Here is a 19942-nt window from a genome sequence, read left to right on the forward strand (position 1 = left end):
CAGACTAATCCACTTATACAGGTGATGCTTCAAACAAGGCTTCGTAAAAGAAGTGGTTGATTCTTTTAAATTTCTGACGGTGAGGTACTCGCTCAAATATTTATTCAATGTTTCGCGCAGAAAATTGTACCGCGACCTTATCGATAATTTGTTTCCGGCACCGCTGTGCAGATCTCTTTATGCTGATGAACCAGGGCAAGACGTCCTACTTCGTGTGAAAAAAGATGTGTATTCCTCCGTCAGCCAAAACCTGTTTCTTCCGAATACCATAGTGACACCCTGCCTGTCAAGCTTTGGATGGGCAAACGAGGCATGATCGTCCCAGCTGGTGTTAATTGCCCACTGTGCAAAGTCCCCGAAACCATCGAACATAGTTTTCTGTATTGCTGGGACGCAGTGTTCTTTTGGGATATCCTGCAACGAACTTTAAAAAAAAAAAAAAAAAGACCTGTGCTTAAAGGGATGGTAAACCAAAATTTGGATTAAAAAAAAAAAAAAAAAAAAAAAAAAACAATGCTGGAGATGTAGACGGATGCTACAATCCCTACAACACTACTAGTAAGATGATATCTTAAATGGACGGCCGTATTTTTGAGAAAAAAAGTCTAGATTGAACCAGGCCGACGAGGCGCGTGACCGTCAAGATACCTAGTTTCCTCCTCTCTTCGCTTCGCTGCCTTAAGGCCGCGAGGCGGAGAAGACGCGAGGCCGTTCCCTCTCCTTCTCGGAGAAACATGAAATCAACATTCCTGCCAAATGCGCCTCTTTTTTTTTTTTTAAATACGGTCATCCGTTTGGAGATTTCGCTGTATGAGTGATGTTTTGGTGTTTGTAGCATCCCGCTGCACGCTTTTGCCGCGTGTTTTGGGGAATTCAGATTTCAGTTCAGCATCCCTTTAACACCTCATTCTATTCGTTTCCTACCAATCGGGGCAAACGAGAACTTTTCGCTGGACATGATTATGCTTCTTGGGTTGTTTAGCTCGCGGAAGTCGCGGATGACGGTGAGACACGCAGAGCAATAGACCCTTTCCGAAATTCAGTCTGGCCACTTTGATCACTATTATCATCGGAAAAATGGCATATGTGCCATACCAATGGCGGCTTTCTATTTACTGATGAAGGAACATGTTGAAGATACTCCTAAGCTGAGGATTCGAGGCCTATACATTCTAGACGTTAGCACGTTGCGAAACCGGAATTAAATGCAAGCGCTGCGTAAGTGTTCATTTCTCTAATTCGAGCCCAGTGAACCTGTTAGTGGCACAAAATCGACTTCGAAACCAATTGGCGTCTGTCTGGGTTGGCGCTTCGTTCTGACTGGTTGCATCGTTGTGGGAATCGAGACTGGATGAGACGATCCAGAAAAACCTGTATAGCGAAAAGTTTATTCTCTTCTGCCGTTGACATGCAAAAGTGACGGTGCCCGATAAAATACGGGTTCGGGTTCATTGCCGCCATTCGTATGGCAAAAGTTAAACCGCCATTTCAGCCACCAGATGGCGCAGAATTTCGGAAAGGGTCTATTCCCCCGGTCAGCGCGTATTTTCTTTATTGATTATGTTGTACAGGTAAAGAGTGCTTACGAACAGAGCGAATACCCGCCTCAGTGGATTCGAGTGTTTGATAGCCTCACACGCATGAAGGAATTTTAATCACCGTTCGCCCATAAGCGCTGGGTTACTTCATTTTAAAAAGTGTAAATAATGTGTTAATACATGTATGTATGTGTCTGTATTCCTGAATAAAGAAATAATAATAAAAAAAAAACTTTGCCACAGTGGAGGGGTACTGCGTCGGACCACTGAACGAAAGGTCGCTGGTTCGACACCAGCCAAGGAACAAGAGCGTTAAGTCTTTTCGGAGGAATATTAAAATTCGCAGATGCCACGTAAATGTTTGGTACCTTTCGTGTCGTAAATTTTCGTACCTTTGGTGTCGCTGACGTGTTTTCGCTCAAGGACCTTGAAGGTTGACTGAACGATGAGACATGTCGTTCAGTCAGTAAATAAGTAAAGCGTTCAGTTAATAAGGCGTTGACGAACGCGCGTGCAAGATGTCATTTGTTTTAAGCTTTCGCTTTAGAGCAGTTACTGCAGACGCGGGCGCAGCGCGCGCACGCCTTCCCCGTATAATATATTCGAAGTAAATAACAAAAAATAAGGTATTTTTTCGGAGAAATATTAAAATTCGCATATGTTTTCGCTCAAGGACTCTGAAGGTCGGCCGAACGATGGCACATATAAGGGTTACGCCTTGATAAATAAAAAAAAGTGCCCCAGCCGGACGTATCTAAAAATAGCTAGACCGTTCGTAGAGGGGCAGCCGGGAGCTGAACACATCCATCCCAACTTTCCACAAGATCCATAAGATATACTATATGCATGTATACTCGCAATAACCTCAAAAACCTAGAAAAAAAAGCATTGCTTGCATTTTCGACAACCGAATCTTGTAAGAACTACTTCGCGAGGACTATGAACGATGCGCGAAACTTCCTTTCTTTCTCGATGCGACGAGAATGAAAGCGAGGAAACGGAGGAATCGTATGTGTCGTAACCGGCAGCCACAAAAGGAAGTCTCGATTGACCTTTAGCGCGCAGAAATTTAAGTGTCGGCAGCGCTTTAGTGAAGCGCAAGGGTCTGGTTTATAAATCGTTTGTTACAGTTACATTGTAGTTATAAGCCACAACGCGAAATCTCTGTTGTTGCGTCGCACACGCAATACTTTCGCGGAGTGTTAAACGATCACATTTGCTCGTTTGCGCTGATGCCTCGCACGCAGCGTTTCATCCGATCTTGTTGCACAATCAGCGCATAAATCCCGCCAGACATTGCAGCCATAGAAATTTCTTGCGGGCGACTGTGAGACGATGACAATTTGTACACAACTAACGCCGTGGAATAATCTTCTTTTTTTTTTTTGCTTTTTTAGTACATGGTGTCTCCGAAAATCAGTGACTGTGTTGTGGTTTTTTAATCGCAGAAATAAACTAGCCGTTGCCGAGCGCCCAGTCTCCTCTCAAAAGTAGCGCTAGGGGTTCGGATTTTCGGATCAATGGGAAAATTGTGGCCGACGAAATCCGAGAGTACATGGAGTCGAATGGCGTCAGCTCCGGAAACATGCCCCAGTTTTCTATTGAACATTTCATGAAATCACTATTAAAGAAGGTGACGGTTAGTTTTAAAATATTTGGCATCTAGTTCGAACCGCCAGTGCTGCATTTAGGCCGAAAATGAGTGTTCGGCGATGGGTAGTTTATTTTTGCGTCAAAAAACAACAACAACACGCTGTACACACAAAAATGGTGGGAGAAGCATGCTGGCTCCGCCATGTTATGTCGGAGGACCATTGAGGTAAAGATGGGATGTTTTGTAGCTGCAGCCTCTGTTTGACAATGACTTGGCAAAGGGCTAAAGCTACTGGCCCAGGAAGTTGATGAGAGTGTCAGAGTGAGGCAGCCCCCTTTCACCCACGCATGACAGCGAGTGCGGAGTTGCGTTGTCCCATGCCTCGCTCCGGCGCGTTCTTTGGCTCATTGGGCCCGTGACGTCTACAGTTTTTCAATACCATTCCAATAATTCCCTCCTGATCGCTGCCATCTTTGTCCACAAGGTTCTTGAATGCGTTCTGATTATGTGTAGTGGCTCTCTTCTGCGGAAAAAAACAACAACAACAAGAACGTCAGATACTTCGTATTGGAGGTCTGCACAGACCGATATATTTAGGAACCCGGGTGCGCCGACGGCCCGCTATCCAATTTCGACAGCCGGCCTGGCCCGGCCCGATGCTAATTTTGATTGCTGAGGCCCACTGTATTTTCGCCCAGTGTGAACAGCTCATAAATTGTGCGGCATGGCAGCTGGCTTGCCACTACTACACATGTTGACTACGGATCCCGATAATCGATGCAGCAAACATCATTTTTTTCTGCTATTAATTGTCGGACAAATCTGCGGGCCTTAGCTCAATAAAAAAAGTCACCCCATCGTCCTCTTTTGCGACCAAACCCGTGTATCGAAAAGGACGAAAAAATAAAAATGGCAAGGAGCAGTAAGCAAAACGATGTGTCAAAGTTGAAGAGGAAGGGAAACATCGCAACGGGTTTGTACAAAACACGGTGAAAGTTCTGCATTGCCCACTCGCTGCGTACAGCCGAAAAAAACCAGACACAACCGTCTTTTACGTTTTGGATGAGGAAAGAATAAAACGATTAAAACAGGGACAACCCGCCCACATCTTTCAACTAGCAACAGACGAGTAAACTTTCAAAAGCGAGCAGCCGACTATACCCAGCAGGAGTAGGGGAAAGAAGGGGGAGAGAAGGAAAGATAAGAAACGCAAAGTGCAAGTCAGGGTGGTAGGGTTATCTCGGATTTTAAAAGTTCAACCTCAGTTTTCGTCAGCACGAGGGAAGGGTTTGACACGTTGTTTTTTTGCTGTGGTCATGGCGAATGATTCTATGATTTCCCTGCCGAATCTGCTGTCATGCCTCCCCCTCCCCCCCCCCCGCCCCCCCCCCCCCCCCTTCCAGGATTTTTGTGCCATCATCATTTGTGTCATTTTTGTGTCATCCTACTGGCTATAGTCGGCTGCTCGCTTTTGAAAGTTTACTCCTCTGTTGCTAGTTGAAAGATGTGGTCGTGTTGTCCCTGTTTTAATCGTTTTATTCTTTCCTCATCCAAGACTTAAACCAACACGCTCTTCTCCCAAGCAGTCCTTTAGGTTTGTTTGCGAGAAATTGTCTAGGAAAAGCATCCCTCAGGGGAACCTCTTCACCTATATTGTGGATGCACGCACTCGTAAGTGCGGATAGTTTACTCCTGCGAGGGTGCGCATTGTCTAGGCTGGTACGTGTGCATGTTGATGGGGAGAGGCAGCTGTACGACGGCGGTGCCGCCGGTTGACGAAAATGAACGCCAAGCCGCTATTGCTCTAGAAGAGCTTTCGCTGCACACACACCAAACCGTACAAAAACATATACAATCACACACAGGCATGATTTCAGTATCTGGGTCTCTTCACTAAGGTACCTCTCCAAACCCCCCCCCCCCCCCCCCCCAAAAAAAAATAATAATATTAATTGCTGTAAAAGGAACAAAAAAGAAAAAAAAGGAACTTTTGGTTTTACCCGTTTTGGCCCGCCTTGTAGATTGAATGTAAGGTCCGTGCACGACCCTGGCTCTTCATGAATATGGCCGTGAAGCCCGAGCCCGGCCCGCGGACTGACCCGTAACCGTGTAGACTTCTACTGCGCACGCGTTGACAGTTCAGTGACTCGACATTTTTTGCCTGATTGACGAGCACCGGAAAGGGCCTTGTAAAATCTCGCTACAGAGGACGAGAGAGAAAGAAAAAGAGAGACAGTAAGAGAGTGTGAGAGAGAGAGAGAAAGATACCTTTAGAAATGACGTTGTAGAGATGAATAAAGCAAATGCTTTACCAGGAGAATAAACATTTACTTCGCTCATTTTCATTAGAAATCGTGTCTACAGCACCAAATCCTTCCCTATATTGGTGGGCACTGCCCGCTTCTGAGAGAACAGATGAGCATCGAGCTGTGCACGCTGTCGCGCTGTGCCGAGGGAGAGGGCTGCCGTTGACGCACTGAGACACCGGATTTGCCCAGGCAGCAGAGACGGTTGTCTCCGCTGTCTCGACGGGTTCCCACGACGGCGGCAGCCATCCCTTCCAATTCAAAAGTGAAAGAAAATCCCGAGGTTGAGCGCGTGTCCAGCTATTCCAACTAGCAAAGCCTGTCGGTGCCAAGGTAATTAGATTTTCGCGGCCCAGGATCTATCCTTTGTGAGAGTAGTCGTCATAGCCGCCGGCAACGTTGAAGGGGCCGTGAAACGTTATTGGGTTTGAATGTTCATGACTTTGCTGAGGCGTACTTCGCCTAATGTGGCCCAAGTGTACTCGCTCAGACCGCCACCGCTTCAGTAGCTTCTTTGTCGCGGTGACATTGTTAGGGTAAAAAGAAAAGAGGGACTATTTATTTCAGTCTTGCTTCGCAAAGCTTGATGACATAATTGTGGGATCGAAACCCTCCGCCTGACGACAGTCGAGCGCGGCTCGTGGATTGGACGCGAGAACTGCGTGAGCACTCGACTTTGGCTCGTAAGAATCAATGCCTCGGCGGACACTCGGGTTGTGGCTAGTGTCCAACCCCTGTGGCGGCGAGAATAGCCGCACTCTAACAATGCCTGGAGCTCAGCACGCGTTTTCTACTTTGCCGACCCCAGCGTGTGGCTATTATTAACGTTGGCGGAATAGGATAGGAACCGGGCCACGTGGCCGCTTGTTCTGGCTCTGTGTTGAAGGAATGAACGATGCTCATATTTCTAAAAATCTTTTTTGGCAACAGCCAATGCATAGAAAGAGAAGCTAAGGCAATTGTTTTTTTGGTTATTAACGTTAGGGAGCGATTCTGAGTAGTAATTAGCGAAAGCAGAAAAATCGTTTCATGGTTCCTCTAAGAAAAAGCAGGGCGTCACAAGTGCCGAACATCATATTGTCGCTTCGCACCCAATTAGATTGCCGCGTTAGCTGATGAAAACACCAAAGAACAAAATCGCGATACCAAAAAGCATGAGCATAACAATAACGTAACATATCGTGATTTTGTCCTTCGGTATTTTAGCAGCTGACATGGCACTCTCCTGCGGAGCAATAATGGCAATACTGGAAACATGACACGCCCTGTAATCCTTAAATTAACGGGACAAAACAAAAACAAGAAAACTGAGTGTGGAGGCCACCTGGCGAGCATTAATAGTTATGTATCACCAGAGACTGTAATGCGGATTATTAGGAAACTTGCAAGTCAAAGGAACAGACATCAACTAAAGAACGTCTCAGCCGAGACGTTTTCTATGTAGTCTTTTCCTTTGACCGGGAAGTTTCTTAATTTTCCTTACCACAGCTTCAAGTGTTACAATATTGTAATTATGTCGTCAATAACTATATATATATATATATTATTATTATTATTATTATTATTATTAATCATGTTGAAGTAACCTGAGACTGGGGTAGAGAAGAAACAGCAAAACATGGAAGGGACAGAAAATAGACTGGGCGACGTCTCAAACTCAGCTAACTCGTTCATTTAGTGCACTTCCTTATATAGTCTCAATCTCAAGGTCATCTCCACCAACACAAAACACAAAAGTGTTTTGTGTTGGTGGAGATGACCTTTTGTGTTGGTGGAGATGGCCTTGAGATTGAGACTATATAAGGAAGTGCACTAAATAAACGAGTTAACTGAGTTTGAGACGTCGTACTGTCTATTTTTTGTCCCTTCTACGTTTTGATGTTTCTTCTCTACCACTGTCTCAGGTTAATTCCACATGGTTAATATTCACCAGCTCGCCTGCATCCTTACGATTTTTTTAATATATTTTATGTTGGCTTCCTTCTCTCTTTTACCAGACACGTTTTCTACCTTGGTGACGCGGCTGCTCGAGGAAGATAACAGGAAATGGATCAAGAGCGGAGCACCCCTTGACGGAAATTGCTGCGCTCTATTCGAACGCGTCAAGCGATCGATTCGGCATTCTGCTCTGTCCTCGGGGATCCGCGGCGGTGCTGCATAAACAAACTGCGGACACAAAACGGTCAACGCTGTCCGGGCAACCTTGGTTCTGGCGCCGAGGGGCGTCTCACACCGTCGCGTGGAATTCCCAATCGAGCATGTGGGGGCCGACGGTGAACGGAGTAGAAGGCGTACTCGGTTCTCCCCTAAAGCGACAGCGCGGTGGAAACCAGAGCTACTTGGATTAGTCACACGTACGATGACGCTCCGACCGATGCCCTCATGCAGGGAGCGAAGTCGGGTGACGAAAGAGAGGCGGTTGATTTGTCCGGCGAGCACGTATAGTTCCCACTGCACTGTCAGCGTGGCTGTTATCAGAGCGTAGAAAAAGACGAGGAGGCGCGGAATGGGGACCGGAGGAATTGAAATGGGATTCCGCGGAGCCCGTGAGAAAGTGCTGTTGGAGCTCCGAGTCCAAGCGGTCGGAAGACACGGGTGGGCGCCTTGAGGTTTATGGTAATGCGCTCATCTGCTTTCGGTGTCCGCGGTCGAGGGTATTTCGGGAAACGAGACTGGGTAGCGAGCGGATCGGGGAAGCGAGAAGCCTCAAACGCGGCGGCAGGTCACCAATAGGCTCGCTGTCATATAACGGATAGGAGAGACACATCTGTGAAAGACGCGTTAAGGGGATTAATGGCCGAGTGGCCTAGCGCACACCAGCTTGGAGCACGTAGAGGGGAAGCTCGCGCTGGAGAACCCAGGGGTACTGGGCTCAATCCCCCAGCCCTACCCGTTTGGATGAGCATCGTGCGCTAGAGATACACGTGCGGTCGTGTATACCTCTAGTGCGTGATGCACGTCAAAGACCCCATACTGGTAGTGGTGCTGCACCGGCTAAATTTCTCATCTACAGCGTAAACGAGTGTCGCCGCGCTTCAAAGGCAGACCGACCCAATTACGCCGTATAAACACGAACGTCAAATTTTGTGCATGTATTTGTTTGGTTGGGAGAAGCATTTTAGGCACTGCAGTAGTACTGAACTCGTCTTTGACGTCACGAACCGTAGTAAAAAAAAAAAAAAAGTACGGCGTCTCGCGGAGTGTTACTAATTTTCCCTTTAACGTGAATAATTAGGACGTGTGTTGGTGCATTTTAGATACATGTTATCTTATCAAGGCGTACACGTTTGAAACACCGAATGCATCGCTTCTTCTTGCGACAACTAAGAACTACTTCGCACGGCGTTAAAACAAAGCAAAAAACTGGTGCTTTTTTTTTTTTTTTTTTTTAGAAGAGGAAGGCGAGGATTGTAATGTTCACGCTTCTTAAATTTTTTATTCGTTTTTCAGGTGTTCTTATTATCAAATACCGCAGCTCGTTGACTAAATAAAGAGCGATAAGGAGACGAAAAAAAATATTTGCGATAACGGAATGAAAGTTTCGGTCGTATAGTGCTTGACCTGGTTTTTCGCGAGTCTGGCGAAAGTTCTGGTATATCTTGTTTCTCGTATTCTAAATGCAATACGCATAAAAAAGAAAACACGTTCTTGCGTACACATGGGGCATGACAACACACTTGAAATGGCCTAGTAAAAGAAAGGCTAATTCGCTCCTTTTGAACCATTTAGTGCAATGAACAAATATAGTGCGTACGCTAATTTTTTATATTAAAATAGTTGGAGTCTAAAAAAAAAGAGAAACGCCATTTTTAGAAGGTCAAGGAATATTTTGTCAAAAATTTCTTAAATATAAAATAATGCGTTTTAATTAAACCTTGATGCTTGCATTCTAGTTATCCTAAAGCTTGTGCATGCCAAAGTTGATTGTGATAGTACAATATATATAGATATATATAAAGAATTCTTGTGCGCACGCTGCGATCGAATATCCCCCAAAATTACAAAAATAGGAGAACGCGTTCGATTGTTGTTGTACAAGTGCCAGAAATCGTCCCCGGCAGGGGAAAAACATATATATTAATTATGTTCTCAGACCTTTTTTCTTTTAGAAATTAAAGCTACAATAGATTGCGACAGAACGGAGATGGCTGGTCATACTTCTCAACATACTAATTGTGATGGTATTCGACTTCACAATTTCACAAACCGCACACACGAACATGTATAATATTTGTGCCTCTTCAGGTCTCCGGGAGGCCCTCAAATGGGTATTTGGCTAATTTCGCGACCATTTATTCGATCCCTTTTTTATACGTAAAATAAGCATATTTATAGGACAATAAAACACACAAAAAACCCCAATCACAATTCCTTTTTTTTTTTTTTTTCTGCGAGATGCCGTTTTTTGATATGTATCTTCACCTAAACTTTCGGTGGCTGTGATCCCCCCCTTCCAGAAATCCCTTGACGTACCGACGACGACGGTGAGCATGGCGTGTCTCCTGGTGGGCAGGTTGTCCAACGTCATCCAGGTCGAGTCCTCGCCGGGTCTTTTGAGCAAGAGCACTTCGTCGACGCTGCGGAAGTCGCCGTTCGGTTCCGTCGCCGTCATGCCCCCCACCAGCAGAAACGAGCCGTCGGAGAGCATCGCCGCCGAGGCTCCGAGTCGGGCAGACGGCAGTTTCGGGCACGGCACTCCCGAACCCTCCATGCTTTTACTGTCCGGGAAAAAAGGGACGCGAATGAACCCTTTTCGAAAGCCCGAGCCATCGTCTGTCCCGTGCATTGCTCGGGCACGTACACTACCCTAGGAACTGACTCGTGCCGGCCGCTACTCGGAAAATGTAATGGGCTACAATTACAAATGACCAAGCCTCAAATGTAATGGATTACCGTTACAAAATACTTTCGCTGCAAAGTAACCGATTACTTTACTCGTTGCGTTACAAATTACATTTATGTTACTTTGCCCGCACGCAAATAAATATATATATTTTTTTTAATTTGCGAAAATGTTTTGTTAGTCTACTTTCCATTTCTCACACGCCCGCATTACGGTACTCCTTGTAAAAATAAAACATCGTATTTAAAAGAATACATGTAGGCGACACTCCGTTTACCTGTATGCTGACAAGGCAGCGAAAGCTGCAGCCACACTCGCCGAACTTCTGCAGAAAAAGCTAGAGGTGCCGGTGCTTACTAGCAGCGTCTACCTAGACAACGACTACTAGGCGTTGTCTTCTTGATTCTTGTTTTTCGGATATTTGTATACGCGTTGCACGTTTTTCTAGAGGTTCTGGTGACCGGTCATACAAAAAATAATATTTTCTTTTTGGTTAATCTTCTCTTCGCGATGTTTTCTGTTCTGTTGAACTTGTTCTCTTTATGCTACTGAACTGTGTGCTCATGTTGCTCCAGTTTCTATATTATGTTCATATTTAGGAAAAGTAACGAGTAATTAAAGTAATCCCTTGTAACGCAATTAGATTACAAATTACTGGCGCAAAATTGTCACGTGACAGTAAACCGATCTCTCAAAGCGTTTGGCGCATGCGCGACGCCGACAAAACTTTAATTCGCAAAAAAAAAAAAAAAAAAGGTGAACGAGGCGGTTCTTGCCTTCTCGTTCTCTACCAGCGCAGAGCTTCGGCGAGGCTGTCGCGCGTGCTCGATGCATTGCGACAGCGGTGACGTGAGCAAACTGACTGGTGAGATGGGACTATTACAAAATTACATGAAAAAAGTAATGGATAACAATTAATCCGTTACTTGCAACACATCACTGCTCAAGTCCGCGTATGAGCATGCATTGGGCACGAAGTCTGCGTGAGTGCTCGGCGTGAACTCGGCTCAGCTCGTATTGGACGCGAGTGCTACGTCAGAGTTCGGCGAGGACTCGGATCCAGTCACGCGCTACGTGCTGCAGAAATGGCGGCCGTCAATGTTGAACTTTTGAAAAAAGATATATATTAAAAAAAAAGAAAAACACTCATGATAATTTTTATTTTCATACATACGTGTTTAGAAACGGAGGGGCGTTACCGTGCGCTCTCAGCTCTTCCTCCTCCACTCTCTCTCTCTGTATCTCTCCGGATAGTGCGGCACGTTTCGGAGCGCCATTGGCGCGTAAAGAAAAATGGTATGAATGAACCAATCAAACAAGGGAAATTAAACTGATATAAAAAATGTTTTTTAGAAATCCTAAATGGGACACGCGTATTAAAAAAGTTACCACGAAAAATAAATATATTTGAAGCAATCTTTACACCGCTAGATGCAATTTAGGTGGTGGTCCCAGCCCACGAATCCCCACCTCGTGCACATGTGCACACACGGTGCTTACATCTCTCATTGGCTGGAGAGCCGATTGACGTGTGAAAGGTTGGTTGTAAATTCGTATCTCCGTGCCGTAAAAGTACTTTGAATCGACAATATTTTTTTTTTTTTTGCGAAACAAATAATTACTATTAGCGGCGAAATGTTTTGGTGGCGCCCTCCTATGGATCCCTCTCGTGATGTCATTATCTTGCGAACAGCAAGTTTCATGGCGTTTGTAAAGAGCATGGTAGAAGCCTGAAATCATTGCGTTCTAAACCCAACACTGCCAACACCGCCAAAATCGAAGTTCTTCCATTACTCTTATTTCCGTCGATGAGACACCCTTTGCTGACGTCATAGTCAGCATTCGGCCAATCGTAAAAAGCCGACCACAGCGACGCTTTCGATCGCGCACGTCGCCAATAGGGGCACTATTGTTTTCAAATGTATTCTGAGATTGCTTCTTCCGCTTTGGTTTTAAACGTTAACAAACATGACTGCCGGCATCTGAGTTGTTTCTTTGAGTTCGTCAGTTTTCGAGAGTGCGAGTCGTTTTTGAGTTCACGGAGCTGTTTAGACGAAAACCTCAACCGAAGTTGTTTGCAGCAAACAACTGCCGCAAATACGGGGGCCTTCGGAAGCGATCTGCTGATGCTTTTTTTTTTTTTTGTAGCGGAACTGGTTTGGGAGCCTAGCGTCCCACATCAGCTATTTTGCTCGATCTGGCTTCATTTTTTTCTTTCTTTGGGAGTGTTGATGCTGAATAAAGGTGCTGGATGCCGTAAAAGCGGCCCCGCTGCTCTCGAAATTGTCCCACCGTCGTGATTGGGACCATGGTTTCTACACCGAGAAGATACCTACACAGGTGAGAATTTCCGAGCCATTTGCCTGGAGGAAATCGGGCGTGCGGCTCGCATCAAGCTTGCCTATATGTTCCCGACATTTGTTTTAATTGTGGGTTATGACGCTCACCCACCTTCCTCGTGGATGAAATGCAAGAAAGAAAAAAAAGAATTAATAATAACAAAAACAGAAGAGCTGGAAAACTGCTCTTTTTTTTCTGTCCTCCCGGTCGCTTTTTACTGCACATCCACAGACGCTGACAGGTGCTTGTATTGTACCGTGGCTCGTGCACGATGGAAGGCGAGAACGCAGCCTTCACGGTCGCGTCTTGCGGGTGTGCGATTGTTGCAAAAGTTAGAACGCAGCAAGCCGGCGTCCAGCGTTTAGGTTCGCACTCGAACGCGTTCAACGAGTGGAGCGGAGACAAGCGCACCTAGCTTTATGTCTACCCACTAATCATTCGAACCAGAGCTCGGCGTTCTGACGTCACCGCGAGCTCTAGTTTTCTCCTCTCCCCCACTTTTTAGGCACATACATCAACACGCTGCTTACAAACACTCCCGTGTTTGTCCATACCGGGTGTGTGATTTGCGTGAGGCGTCTGCGCATGCGCCAACAGCAGCGCCACCTGAGTGGCGCGTGACTATGGTGCCTGCAACGCGTCTCCGACTGGTGTGTTTACCGCGTCTAAAAAAAGTGCTGCTTCGATTTCTGCCCGGTAACGTTATAGACGTGTCATGCTGTCGCCGGTCGCGATCCTGACGGTGTTCCAGCAGCGGCGGTGTATGTGGCAGATGCCTGTTTTGCTGCAGGTCGCTCTCCAATGAGACAGCCCACGGAAGCTTTAGCAGCAAGAAGTTGGGACGCCATGAGAAGAGTGACACTTGCGTTCGCTCGTGCTTTTCGCCAGCATTTCTACGTCTAACCACCAGGATCGCGACATGCAACAGCGTGCCACTCCGGCTCCTGTGACGTCATTTATTGCCACATAGCTAGGGACCACTTTTGATGTACGGGCAGGACAGGATGCTAAACACACCAGTCGGAGACACGTTGCAGGCACCATAGCGTGACGTCGGCGAGTTGAGTTGCGCTTTGAAACGCCCAGTAGGGGAGACCGACTGGCCGGACTTCCCGGCTCTCACGTGAGGTCCGGCAGGTGGAGCATGCAGACGTCGCTGGTGAGGTAGACCTTCTTGGAAGCACGGTCGGCCCTCGTCGCGCCGCCGGCGATGACGACGGAACCCTGCTTGGTGACGGCTGCTGCGGCCGCCATGCGCGGGCAGCACAGGTGGCCCTGGATCACGTGCCACCAGTCCTGCTCCGGGTCGTAGCATTCCACGGAGCCCAGGAGCCTGGGAGATTTCAATGGGCGCGTGCCTCTTATGGGTCTTATGGACCGTTCCAGTAATGGCCTCCTGTGCGCCGCCATCTTTGTGTACTGGGCTGTGGATTGCGTTTTGCGCATGCGCGGGAGCTCTGCGCTTGGAAGAAGCGGACGCCGCAAATGCGTCCACAGCCCCATGACTCGGCGTTTGTCTGGCGTGTGATGAGCGCCGCAAAGACGTATAGGCCTTTGCTACCTCTTTGTTTAGTCCCCTATCTAGAGAGCAAGTCGTCCGTTTCTTGCCCGGGGGTTGCCGTGTCGTCAGAACGAGGCCTACTTCTAATTGTCTTTGATTGGAAGGATAGTGGGGAGACCTCAATTCTAAATGCCTTGATGTCTACCCACTATATTTTTCAATCAGCCAATAAGAGCTCGGGGTTCTGACATCATCGCAACCGCTGTGCATGAAGCAGACGAACTTGCGCTCCACATCGGCGACGTGCGCGAAAAAAAAGGTCTCTGTGGTCGGCATTCGCGTTTGATGTTCACTATGACATCTTTATTTGCATTAATTTTGTTTTTATTGACGGAAATAAGAACAATATCAGAGAGTCAATTTTGACGGTGTCGGTTCAAGAATGCGACGACTCCAAGCTTCGTTTGTGCTTTTTAAACACGCCACCTAACTTGTAGTTCGCCATTGGTGGTAAATAGCCAGGAATACAACTCTTGACGTCAGGGAAATGCAAACCGTAGCCGTGACGTAACGGACGGAAGTCATAAGAAGGCGCCGCTCGCGTCTCCAATTGGTGTGTTTACCGCGTTTAAAGAGCGGTCCCTCGAGGCAGAACTGAGGACGCGTTCAAGGCAAAACTGAGAAAAAAGAGACGTCTCCCCTTCACTCGTAGAACCCGTTCAAGCGCACCTCGGCTTTTGTTCGGCTTTGTTTGTGGCTGCACGCTTGAGGTTCCCGACACTCTGAAGCGTTATCGATGGTACAAAGCGTTCGCTAGAGACGGGACTGCTGAAATTCCCCTTTGCCGCGTTCTTGATGTCGGTGAATATCAGCACCGTTGTGTTTTGTTGGCGCCCTCTTAATCTCCACCCGTGCCGTCACGACCAGGATTCGACTCTTCGTGACCTCACCTGTTGTGAACTTGGCTACTTATCGTCAGTTACATTAGCAAGCTTGATGGCGTGTGTGAAAGCAAGGCGGAAGCAAGGGGCCGTCGCGTTTTTATGCCATCACAGCCGAAATGGTCAGTTTGACCTGCTCATAGACCGGTTGTTTGGACATTTACGGAAAGCCGACTATAGACCCTTTTTATGGCAAGCGCCACCAGGCGGTCCTTGACGTCCCATAGAACTTCCGGTTCATAAAAAGAAATGTCGATGAAACGTTTAACCACCAGTGCTCCAGGTGAACGCCAAAAGAAAGAAGAAGCGCGAGGTCTGTTAAACCTTTTCGAATATTCTTGTAAACCAACCTGTCTCCTCTAAGACTTTAAATTGTACAGCCGAGGGCCCTCGTTATATCCCCAACTTTGATGTACGTGTAGGATTTATGCTTTCTAGCTCTGGTGACATAAGCAAGCTCCACAGACTTGCAAAGACGGAGCGACAGGAAGTCGCTTGGAACGCTAGCGACGGTTCATGTTGGTAAACAGTAAAAGACTATTCACCAATGTTGGTTGGCAAACAAGCTCGCTACCGCCCGCTACCGGCGGACCCCTGCTCACTTCCGGTTTTCTTCTTTTCTTTTTATCTTGCATAATTTTGTTACTTGTACTACTTTCTCCAATGCGCGCAGTTTCTTAAAAACGTATTACGGGTACTTCTCCGAAGAAAAATTATACCCGATCGCTGTACCGGAAGCTTACTGGGGCACCAAACACTGTGGCGCTTTCGGGGTATCGACTCCTGCTGAATGCGGTGAACAGCGATGCTTTTGGTCGGGCATATCACTATCGAATTTTGTCTGTTTCATACTTTAGCGCCATGTTCCAGGGTAGAAAATCCAGCCGTCAGATGACAAAAAAAAAAAAAAAATGTATACAAGCTTGAAAACCTGGTAAGCACAAAATGTCGGATAGACCTTCCAGGCAGGAAGAGAAGCGCGTGTGAACGGCACCACCTATCGAAGATTCGCTCTCATTTCTGACACACGCCGTGAAACTAAATCAAAAAGGTGACTCATTTCATTGCTTTACGAACAAAAAATGTTTCAACAACAAAGCGCTCGACCCCGCGCGACCAAGCTTTCGCGTCAAAGAGTTCGCTTTTTCGCGTTCCGAGCACCGACATTAAATAGCTCAATCAACAATAAAAAATAAATAAAAAAAGAAAGGTAGCTCAGTTAGCAATCATTTGTCTCGCAATCGCATGGAGGTGAGTTCAAGCATCAAATCCCCTGCCGGGGACTGAAGTCTTTCAATATAATTCCCTATGGGCGTATACACTTTTCGGTATCGTTTTTTTTTCCAGCCGGCTGTTACACGCGGCCGTTACAGTAAAACATTACAGAACTCCACAGAAATCGTCTAAAAAAAACACATTCGTTTTTTAGACATTTTTGTGTAAGGCTCGCCAGAATATTAGGCGCTGGAAAAAATCAACCGTCTGCTCATGCCCTTATATTGAATTATTTTTCCTCACGTTCCGCCCATCGAAAAGAGCGAAGAGACCAAGTATACGCGCCTGATCTCGCCACACCACCGTCTTATACCGCAGAATAATGTATTTCTGCTATAATGACCGAATGTAAATAGACGCACACTCGAACGCGGCGTCTGAAGTCAGCTACAGCCGCGGCATCTTCCACATGCCATCTGTTACTAAAGCCGGGGTCACACTGCTCATACCATCATACAAAAAGCAGTCTGCAACCACGAGTCACCGCAATACCCGTGGTTCGAATGCCGCGTGCCAAGTTTTCTCCTGGAACTCATTGCCATGCGGTATTCGAAGCATGAATCTCGCGATGACTCGCGTTCGAATCTGCATGCAGACTCTACCGGGTGATTCAAGGAGACGGCAGGCTCTTTAAATCGACCGGAAAATTCGGTTTCTTAACCTATCGCGCTACGTCTTTGTGCAGCGTTGCCCACAGATGGTGCATTTTTTTGTAAAATTTGCAAAGAGCGAACTTACCTGAGGAAAAAGTAAAGAAAGGAAAAGGCTTAGCTCCTATGGAAACGCAGCGACGCCACCGGTCTTCAAACAACACGGCGCCGTTTCGCACGGGAGACAAGAGATGGCGCAAGCGGTCGCGACGCCAGCTGCCGCCAACGAACGAGCAGACGACGCCGAGAGCCGGCGTATTTAGCAGACAAGGAACTGCAGTTCCTTGTTGTTACCGCGCCTGTTTTTGTTTGTGCGACTGTCGCCGCTCGCGGAACGCGCTCCGCTTTTGAGTCGAAAAGGTTGCCTGCTAAAGACGCTGGCTCTCGGCGCCGCATGCTCGTTCGTTGGCGGCGTTCGTTGCGCCATCTCTTGTGTCCCGCGCGAAACGGCGCCGTGTTGTTTGAACACCGGTGGCGTCGCTGCGTTTCCATAGGAGCTAAGCCTTTTTCTTTCTTTACTTTATCCTCGGGTAGGGTGGCTAGAGAGTTGGGTGTGTCGAGCGCGCCGGCTCTCCCATGCATCGCCGCGGCCGGTTTGAAAAATCACCGTCAGGGGCGCTCAAATCAGCCTGTATGCTAGGCGCGCGCAGCTGGCGCACTGATTTCCGTGCGGCAAGGCGGGTAGCGACGAGTTCACGCCCGCTTTCATCTGTTCTTCAGCGCTCGTGTGAATTTATTTCAACCGTTCCTGCATGCCCGTCAGTCAGGTGACACGCGGAGACCATGGACATTGCCCCGTCAACCTCCGGCGTAAAGAAAAAGCAGAGAGCGAAGCACTGCTTCGTTCCAGGATGCACGACAGGCTACAGGTCTGCAAAAGAAAAACGCACGTTGTTTAGCGTCTCGAAGGGCCCAGTCCTCTTCTCTCAGTGGGACAGGAATATTTCGAGGGGAGACACGCATCTTCAGGAAAAGTCTGTGGTGTGCGCACTTCACTTCGACGAGCGGTACATCGAGCGATACTTCTCTAAAGTATCGCTCGATCCATTCGAGATATCGCTGTATGAGTGATGTTTTGGGGCTCGTAGCGTCCTGCTGAACACGTCTGCGGCAAGCGTTGGGAAGTACTTTAAGTATATTGTACTTAAACTACAATGCACTTAAGTACATTGCACTTAAATTACTACTTAAATTAGATTTAGGAAACTTGTACTTTACTTGAAGCACATTCTTTGAGTATGTACTGTACTTTTTGTTCTGCTACATTCCGAGGAAAGTACAATTCCCGACTTCAAAGAACATTCCCCGAATTTGGTTTTGTTAAATTTGTATCACGAAATGACGCTTTGTCAACTCCGAAGAAATACTGGGAGGGATATTCTACTCTCACCAGAAACGTGCAGCAGACGACGCATCGCTCCATTTGTTCTGGGGGCGGCGTTCCCGTAGCTTTTTAAACCCTCGCTACTTCTCTGTCGGTCAGCGCAAGCAACGAGGTTTAAGATATCAGAAGAGCAAAATTAATCATAATGTATCACCTGAGACTGTGGTGCGAAAAAATTAAATTTTAAAGTCGAAGTAAAAGACAACAGAGGAGGACGTCACAATGTTTTAAGACATTCTCTTTTGTCTTTTCCTTCTACTTGAAAGTTCCTTAATTTTTTTCGCACCCAAATCTCAGGTGTCACGTTATGATTAATTATCACCAGCTCGCTTGCACACGAGAGGACATTTTTCTATGAGAGCTAGGGGGCTGACGTCATGCTCCGTCCTATTACATTTAACCCCCTTGGGTGCTACAATCCAGTGAAAAGGGTGCCGGCTCCGTTCCTAACAAAAAAAAAAAAAAAAAAAAAAAAGCTACTTTGTGGTTATTTGACTTCATCAAATATTCGCCGCTGTTTTTGGGGCATTGCACCCTTGAATACCCCTGGGCAATGCATACCAATTAAAAAAAATCACTGTATAGGGGAATGAAAGGGCATCATGAAAGGTTGTGTTAAAATACTTGTACTTTACATTGAAAGTACATTGTACACATCGCGACACTGTTAGCGCGAACACGACATCGGCGCAATTTTGCATTTTACTTCTAAATAGTATTAGCGAGCACGAAATTTTATCGTTTACATTATAGAACTAAATAAGCTCTTTTCGTATCAATAATAACTTGGATGACATCCCTTGGTTTCAAAGAGAAAAACTGGAAAAACCGGCGATCGCTTGTTCGCGCTAACAGTGTCGCGCTCTGTACTTCTAATTCTTTACTTCAAGTATGTTGTTCCCAGTGTATTTCATACAAATTTACTTAAAGTACATCGCGTCTCATTTACTCTTTACTTTAATTACCTGATGTATCTTTTAGATGTATTTTACCCAACGCTGACCTTTGGCGTCGTCAAGAGGAAGGAGCGGGCGTCAGTGACAGACACGAGCCTAGGAATGTATGCATGCATGTACAACAATAATCCTGTGTGAAAGAGGTTGTGTAAAAGACGTAAATAAAATTCGGAATGTTTTTCGTCTTCAGCGGTGGTTTGCATTCGCAATCCCCGTTTTTAGCGTCTGCATGAGAGAATTCACCAAAAAGCACCGGTATTGGTGAAATAAATAGACGCCGATAAACATCCGCCCATTTTTGTTATAAATAAACACCCTATGATGTATATTGTGTTACTTCGCTCACTCTCTTTTAAAATCGATTTTGTATTTCATGGCTAGTTTTCCACGTCGCATAAACATTTAAATTGCCAAAAATGCATTGTTTGCTTTGTGTCATGACAACTTTTTGCGTTGTTTCTCGCCAGCCATGTCTGCTCTTGAATCACAGAAGAATTGCTCCAGAAGTATCCAGCGTCCTCACACATATTTTAATGTTAAAGTGCCTGAGCCGTTCAGCGTTGATTCATTTGATAGACGTAACATAGCGGCTTGCAACGTGAAATTTCGTCACG

At 46.5% G+C, this 19942-nt stretch overlaps 2 protein-coding genes across 2 annotated transcripts in view; both read right to left on the reverse strand.

The window, feature by feature from the left end:
- Positions 1-10064, reverse strand: part of LOC115330542 — a 32393-nt gene extending 22329 nt beyond the window's left edge. Inside the window, exon 1 of the mRNA XM_029992401.3 lies at positions 9912-10064. Coding sequence (XP_029848261.2) covers positions 9912-10050 — 139 coding nt within the window. The 5' untranslated portion in view covers positions 10051-10064. The remainder of the gene's footprint in view (positions 1-9911) is intronic.
- Positions 10065-13740: 3676 nt separating this feature from the next.
- The window catches only part of LOC120844504 (kelch-like protein 42), a 34746-nt gene continuing 28544 nt past the window's right edge, over positions 13741-19942 (reverse strand). The window contains exon 3 of the mRNA XM_040216308.1: positions 13741-13954. Coding sequence (XP_040072242.1) covers positions 13741-13954 — 214 coding nt within the window. The remainder of the gene's footprint in view (positions 13955-19942) is intronic.

The sequence above is a fragment of the Ixodes scapularis genome, unplaced genomic scaffold (assembly GCF_016920785.2).
Source record: "Ixodes scapularis isolate PalLabHiFi unplaced genomic scaffold, ASM1692078v2 PGA_scaffold4__175_contigs__length_147842914, whole genome shotgun sequence".
Lineage (NCBI taxonomy): Eukaryota > Metazoa > Arthropoda > Arachnida > Ixodida > Ixodidae > Ixodes > Ixodes scapularis.